Genomic DNA, 8,252 nt, shown 5'->3' on the forward strand with positions numbered 1-8,252 from the left:
ATGGCCTTTACAGACTTTCTTGCTGCGTCTGATATTTCTTCTGCCATCAACGCTTGCAAAGGTAAAGAAAAATATTTATGTTTATGTTTTCTAATAGCTTGTGGGTTTTCTTGCAATTATTGCTCTAATCCTAAGACTGTGAACGATACAGAGAGCAAAACTTTAAAAAATAATAATAATAAAAGAAAATTATTTTCTGTGTACATTTGTGTTTTTGAGTTTTCTAATTCAACATTTCCATACTTCAGCCAAAGATTCCTTTAGCCCAAAGACGTTCTTTGCAACCCTCGGTCTATCCAAGAAGTCTCCATCTGAGATAGAGAAGGTTTTTAAAATGCTTGACCAAGACAGGAGTGGATTTATTGAGCAGGATGAGCTACAGTTGAGTAGATTTAAATTCTCACCACTGAACATTCACCATGAACTCAATTTCATCATTTAGTGTTACAAATCATGCTTCTTATTCTCACATCACAGTACTTTCTGCTTTCACTCTAGATTATTTCTGCAGAATTTCTCAAAGGGAGCACGGACTCTCACTACAACTGAGATGAAGGCCTTCCTCGTAGCCGGAGATATGGATGGGGATGGAAAGATTGGCTGGGAAGGTATAGATTCAAATAACCATTACATGCTATACCACTTAACTTATAAGTTTATCTTAAGTGATAATAAAATTTGCTTCCCTCAGAATTCTTGGCTCTTGTGAACGATTCTTGAGCCCAGATCTGCCAAACAAAGAAACACTGCTGAGCGTTTACCTTGAAATGGGAAATTAATATTAAATCTTATATAAAATTGTACTAATCACATTTTTCAATATTAATATATAAAAGGAAATGCTTATGTACTTTGCTGCATATAACAATGACACTGTTGTGCTTGGTTTTGAAAGTCTATAATATGGTAATAAAATTTTAAATGTTGAATCAAAGTCTATTTGAGTTATTGTTATTTCAGTTTGTGTTTAGTCACAACTGAAAATACGTTTCTCTAAAGGGGACCTTTTTCTCTAACACTGTATGCCAGGTGATCAAGAGAGATTTTTCCCTGACCTTGGAATAGAACATTTGAGAAATGACCTTGAGAGTGAACGAACGAATGCACACACACACACACACACACACACACACACACACACACACACACACACACACACACACACACACACACACACACCACAGGCAAAGGTGATTACTCAGGAATAATGAATTTCTCTCACATCTCCTGACTATTCTAGAAACAGATCCATTTCAGATCCATTCCTTGAACTGCCATCGGACACAGAGGTTAGAAAGAGAAAAAGCCTGTAATATGAAACACTCAAACCTATTAAGGAGTTATTTGTATAAGCTTACTTATCATAAATTAGTGCATATTTAGTGAGGTGCCATATTTACATTTACAGCATGCAATACAATAATGAATAATGAATAAATTAGGCTAGACATTGTCTAATATGTGACTGCAGAAAGCAAAAAATCCATCCATCCATCTATCTATCTATCCATTATCTGTAACTGCTTATCCTGTACAGGGTCGCAGGCAAGCTGGAGCCTATCCCAGCTGACTTTGGGCGAAAGGCAGGGTACACCCTGGACAAGTTGCCAGGTCATTGCAGGGCTGACACATAGAGACAAACAACCATTCACACTCACATTCACACCTACAGTCAATTTAGAGTCACCAGTTAACCTAACCTGCATGTCTTTGGACTGTGGGGGAAACCGGAGCACCCAGAGGAAACCCACGCGGACACGGGGAGAACATGAAAACTCCACACAGAAAGACCCCCATCGGCCACTGGGCTCGAACCCGGACCTTCTTGCTGTGCGGTGACAGTGCTAACCACTATGCCGCCCAGCAAAAAAATCTATTAGTCAGATTAGTTTAATTTAAATTAATTCCTATAATTCCATTTTTCAAATATGAAAATATACATATAAATATGGCGGCACGGTGGTGTAGTGGTTAGCGCCGTCGCCTCACAGCAAGAAGGTCCGGGTTCGAGCCCCGTGGCCGGTGAGGGCCTTTCTGTGTGGAGTTTGCATGTTATCCCCGTGTCTGCGTGGGTTTCCTCCGGGTGCTCCGGTTTCCCCCACAGTCCAAAGACATGCAGGTTAGGCTAACTGGTGACTCTAAATTGACCGTAGGTGTGAATGTGAGTGTGAATGGTTGTCTGTGTCTATGTGTCAGCCCTGTGATGACCTGGCGACTTGTCCAGGGTGTACCCCGCCTTTCGCCTGTAGTCAGCTGGGATAGGCTCCAGCTTGCCTGCGACCCTGTAGAAGGATAAAGCGGCTAGAGATAATGAGATGAGATGAGACATATAAATATATCATTGTTGTTGTTTTAAAATATGCATTTAGCCCACATACATCACTTGTTTTGAGTCAGTTGTTTCGCAGACCTTAGTTTTTTCAGGTTTTCTCTACATATTTTACCAGTAGATTATTATTTCAGACACACATACATTGCGTTAATTAGACTTAATTGAACTACTTATAACTGCATTTGTTACAGCTGAGCTTTTTGATTTGGGCAAACCCGTCATTTTAACTGTTTCTTGGAATTAAATGTTAAAACAATATAAATGAATCAAAGTATGAAAATTAATGATGACAAATAAATACTAATGACTGATGCCTCCGTAACAAACCCATGACACTTAATCTGCCCTTCCTGCTTTATGTTTTATTACAGGAGCTCATGGTAAAATATTGTGTTTCGCAAAAGAGCTTAGCACATTACCCTTTTAGGACAGTTTGAAAATCTGTAAATAGTCTTTTATGATGATACTGGATACAGGTTTGTTTTTTGTTTTTTTCGAAATTATTGCCAACCTAAGCATATGGTGTCTGTTACAGTGCTAGAGACAAGGGTATAAATGTGGGAGAAGGCACTCTTGGCCAAAGCCATCTGCCACATCTGTTGTAGAGAGCAGCATCACAAAGGTGAGGCTCATCGCTGCACACTCATCTCACCATCTTTTATCACCATGGAATAGACATAAGGAAAAGAGGAGCAAAATCTTGCAGCTGGATGCAAATGGATCGACTTCGGTGGGATATGGCTGCCTTCTTTATTCTAAGCTCTTATCACATCAAGGATTTTTATCTGCCCACGGATGAGCTTGCTAGCCTAAGCTTTTCTCATTCTGTGCTGTGATATAGGAAATTTGGAGTGACCGGTGTGAGAATCAGGCCTGTGCTGTTAAATTTAAATGTTTTGATCTGTATTAAATCCATCAATGGATTAATACTATATATATATATATATATATATATATATATATATATATATATATATATATATATGATAACTTTGATATCATTTCACAATCTGATAACTTTGCCAATTCTCGTTCAATTGACCTCAAATTTTAACAGCATGTGTGGAAACAGGTCAAAATTTTATGTTTCATGTTTTTTGTTTTTATTTTTTTAGGTATAGAAATGCCATTCACTGGAAAAGAAAAGGCATTTTGTGTGTTAGAGTACACTCGAACACAGTCGAACAAGACTGCAGCGTGCATTTATGAGAGAATTCTCTAAAAATGCACCGACTGCAATGCAGATTTGGACATGGCACAAAAAGTTAAAAGAGGAAGGCTGTATGTGTGTCTGTGTCTCAGGCGGCGCGCATATTGAAAATTTGTGAAATCATTAATGGAATCCACATACCTTTGAATTTCTCATTCAAATTTTGAGGAATAAATCTTATATTGCTCAGCATTAAGCCTGTTCAGTTTCAATTGCCTAGACTAATGTAGTTTCTGGGATATTTACATCTCAAATAATATAAAAATTTTTTGAAACACCCTGTATATCCAGGATTTATATAAACCTTGTATGTGAAGATTATGCTTGGTGCAATGATGGTGAAGTGATGTATGATTAGTTTTCGTTGCCACTGCTATACAGCGCAAGTCCCTGTTGTGTTCATTTAACACTGAGGATTTTACTCTGTTGACCTGTATGTGCTACAATACTCGCATTAATGCTTCCTGTCAGTGTGATATACAGGGTAAATGCTAAAAGTCAAGCGTATGTCTTTTAAATATGACATTTAATTGACGTCCTTGATTCTTACTGATATGCAGCTATATAAAAATGGCCTTCGTTGGAATTCTTAAGGATGAGGATGTGGCTACAGCTATCAGCGCCTGCTGTGGTAAGATATCTATAGTATAGTTCTGTTTATTTTACAGTCTAAGGAGAAAAAACCCCATTCCTTAAGGGTTCTTTATAGTCAACAGCTCTAACTGGAGTTTTCTCTGAAAGGGAAACCCTCTGCTTTACATCTCTACCTTTAAAGGTTCCCCCAAAGATCCTTTTACGCTTCTAGATGGAGCCTTTTTTTAACCAAAGACTGTAATGTCTTTCAAGTCATCCAAGAAAATTCATAGTGAGCATTCATAATAGAGGCAATCTGAAAATACTAAATAAAAAAAATCATAAACAATGTTTCTTTTGACTAGTAGTTTTAGACAAGCTCTTAGTGGCAAAAAAGTGGAAGAAGAAAAATACTAATAAATGAAATTTTTCACTTTTCTAGCTCCTGAGAGCTTCAACTACAAGGCATTCTTTGCCGAGACAGGCCTGTCAGGAAAATCTGCTGATGATATTAAGAAGGCCTTCTTTGTAATTGATCAGGACAAGAGTGGCTTTATTGAGGAGGACGAGCTGAAGTAAGACTCAAACATTTGTGCAATGTGTGCAATTGTTGCCTTTTTTTTTCAGTGCAAATAAATCTCATAGATATTTATGTTCATTATGTCTGGAAAACTCTGCTCTCGTTCCTTCAGACTGTTCCTGCAGAACTTCTCTGCTGGTGCTAGAGCTCTGACTGATGCTGAGACCAAGAACTTCCTGGCAGCTGGTGACCTTGATGGTGATGGCAAAATTGGAGTTGAAGGTATGTAATTGCATTTCAAACAGATTAATAGAGGAAATCCTGCAAGGGCAATTTAACCTTAAAATGATAAAATGACAACATTCCATAATCCCCTACCATAATCCACTCCATAATCTACTATCACATTGGAGGATGAATGCAACACAAAAAGAAAGGGCGATTTGTTCTGAATACAAGGCTCTACACAGCAAAATCCCCAGTGTTGAATTAACACCCAGAGTGTTGATTTAACACCCTACTGTGTTTATATAGGTCCAATTGGACATAAATTAACTCTAAAAGTGTTAATTCAACACTGAGGAATTTGCTGTGTACAATTTAAGACACAGATGGAAGCTTAAAGCAGATACGCAGAACCTTTATTTTTAAATACATTTCTGAGTGGATAGTATCTCTATCCTTGACTCTTGTACTGTATGCTGCATAAATGGGAATCAAAAAATATATATTTTTGAGAGTTAAAATCGACCGCAAAGTTGGTATCCAAGCTGCCCCGCTGAGCCAGCCAGCCCTGAGTGCGTGACGTCACAGCGGGAACCGGTTTTAAGGCCGAGGCCTTTTACAGCTATAGACCAAAGTCATATAAATAAAAATTTATGGCGAAAGTAAGAAATACCATTACCGACTTGCTCAACTAAGACTGATTTGACTTCACTGATTGTGGGTTGACTCTCATTAAAACAGGATAGGTGTTATAACTTATACAACAGACATGTACATGCATGCATTTTCACTGATAAAACGTAAAAGGCTCATTAAATAATCAGATGAACTGAGACAATCACGTTCTGAAGCAAATTAAATAATCTTATACCGGTAAGTTAAACACACAATACAAGTTACATGTATTAATCTAAATGCAGGTAAACAACAAGTGTTGTTGTTTTTGTTGTTTTGTATCCAAATGAGAGTCGCAGCTTACCCATCTGTGTTCTCGCTTCTTGAAGGCCGACCTTGTGGCCGATTGTTTTAAAACAATCTGACTTTCGGTTCCTTGTTCAGTTCTCCGTTCATTCGCTTCTTCAACGTAAGGGTGAGATATTACTGCTGAGGCAAGCATATCCAGAGGAGAAATCAGACGGCTGGTCCACTAATTCTCCGTTTTCTCGATACTGAGTATTCCGCCATTACTGCTCGGCTCAGGCAATTACTAAAACCTGGGACAGGATGGGACGTCACCGGTTTTAGCAACAACAGTGGGGAGGTCACTGCTTGAGTGATAATATGTCACGTCCCCTCCCATCCTGTTCCGTCCCGGGTTTTAGCAACAACCCTCGGCTCACACTCTGGGAGAACTGGTGCAACTGAACTTATTTTCCTTTTCTTGTAGTTTTCTTTTTCTTTAATTGTTGGGACTGCACCCTCTTTCAATACGGGCTTATAGCCAATGCTCCTCAACAGATCAGAGGTCTTGTACAAGTCTTCAGTAAAATGTGCAGAACAGAGGAGAGACCACTTCGTAGGCGCCCAATGTGCCCGTGAACTTCTCGCAAAACGCGTCCAAATCTTTGCATTTCGAACATTCTTGGGCCATGAATGCAATGTAAGTCCACCTTCTGTCATGTTACTGCACCCGCCAAAAACACATCTATGTAGCATGGCAATAAATTAGCTCAAAATGGAGGGTCGAAGTTGCAGTCAGCTCTGTGTTTTAGTATAGCGGAAATGGTGATGAGACCGATAGACTTCCTGCTGTGACGTCACAGATGTCAAGGTCATTCACTCAGACCGCTACCTATGTGAATCATTTTAATCGTAAAAATTACTATATTAGATTCATTGCTAATGCTTAAAACGATTCCTATGCCATTCTTGAGGTCTCAAGGCATTTATAAACAAAACGTGAGGCCATGGTTCTGCATACCTCTTTTCATGAATAGAAAACTGCTATAATGCATAACCAGTACAACATGTAATAACAAAACCAGCTTCACTGGTTTTGAAGAGACAACACATACATCTTAGATAGTTGGATATGTACTGTACCTACTGCCAGGGTACTGCTGATGTTTGTGTACCTTAATTAATTGTGTACCTTAAAGCTAGACAGCCTTTCAATTTCATAAAATCAGTGAAATTAGTTCCCTCTGAAATTTGGTCATTGTGATATATGTTTATTTCTGTAATATCTCACAAAATATCAGGCCATTCTGTGGATGGGAAGTTATTTAATTTGAGGGGATTCCCCAGCAAATAATGTACATGAAATCACTTGCTTCGCGCATTCAAGCAGACAGAGGAAGTCCGTGTGCGCATGCGCAGGTTTACCTTTGACCGTACACTGACAGTTACATCATTCTGTCGCTAAACAAACAGTTGATCACACCGAGGTGCTCCCTGACTGCTGATATTTATTAGTTTGGTCCTGCGTTTCCTTTCCTTCTCAACATAACATCTTTTCTTCTTGCTTTTTGTTACTGTAGTCGCTCTTTCATGTTTCATTTGCACACTCACGTCCTCCATTTTCCTCTCCTGTTTCAAATTTGTATCCCACAATGCCTTGCGCGAACGGGGAAAGCCCACCATGTGATGCATGATGTAGTATCTTGAATTGGGTCACGGTAAAGCAGGAAAAAATAGCAGAGAATTTAGGGCCACATGGCTCTAAATTAATTAACTGTTCTATTTAAAACAAAAAAAAATGAATAAAATTGGAAGTCTGATTCTAATTCAGTAGCTTTCGGTCCAATAAACAAAAATAATTAGGTGCCAGGGAAAAAATTTTTATGACCTACACTTGAAAAATCTGAAAGGCAGTCTACCTTTAACACTACTAAACATCTAAGGTATTAATTAAGCTTATTTGTATTAGTTCTTAGCTGAAAGTCTAATGTTATAAGTATAATCAGCGTGATGCATCATATATTACTGATGGACTGAGCAAAACTACAATAAAATGCCATTGTTTTATTATTATAACACCTCATGCAAATGTGCCTTTTATGTAGATTTTAAAGCTAGTTCTTAATAAAGTGTAATTCTGAGACAACAGACATAAAATATATCATAGATCCGATAAGTATGTTGTATTAATTGTTTGTTTCTCCTTTTTGCTATTCAACAGAGTTTGTTGACCTTGTGAAGTCTTAAGCACTCATGGACTCATTTATTTTTTTTTCTTTTTGGAAATAGGTCTCTATGCTTTTGTAGAGCCCCTGACTCCAATACTTAATTAATTTTGTATAGATGTATTTATTTATGACAACTCAGAACTCCTCACTGCAAGAAAAAAAGTCTTAAAAACTATTTAATGCTCATTGATTGCTTGTTAGGTATGTAATTATGTAAAGAGCCTAACTTGTGCAAATATAAAATGCTTTTTGCACTTTTGACAG

The 8,252-nt window shown here is 38.0% G+C and overlaps 2 protein-coding genes across 2 annotated transcripts; both read left to right on the forward strand.

Moving 5' to 3' along the window:
• On the forward strand, positions 1-720 carry LOC132897718 (parvalbumin, thymic-like). Its single transcript, XM_060938945.1, has 4 exons — positions 1-61; positions 249-381; positions 499-608; positions 692-720. The coding sequence occupies exons 1-4, from the start codon at positions 1-3 to the stop codon at positions 718-720; spliced, it is 333 nt and encodes a 110-aa protein (XP_060794928.1).
• Positions 721-4,112: 3,392 nt separating this feature from the next.
• LOC132897719 (parvalbumin-2-like) lies at positions 4,113-8,007 on the forward strand. Its single transcript, XM_060938946.1, has 4 exons — positions 4,113-4,173; positions 4,558-4,690; positions 4,808-4,917; positions 7,982-8,007. Exons 1-4 carry the CDS (start codon positions 4,113-4,115, stop codon positions 8,005-8,007), a joined length of 330 nt encoding a protein of 109 aa, XP_060794929.1.
• The last annotated feature ends 245 nt before the right edge of the window (positions 8,008-8,252 follow it).

This window comes from Neoarius graeffei, chromosome 14 (assembly GCF_027579695.1).
Source record: "Neoarius graeffei isolate fNeoGra1 chromosome 14, fNeoGra1.pri, whole genome shotgun sequence".
In the NCBI taxonomy this organism is placed as follows: domain Eukaryota; kingdom Metazoa; phylum Chordata; class Actinopteri; order Siluriformes; family Ariidae; genus Neoarius; species Neoarius graeffei.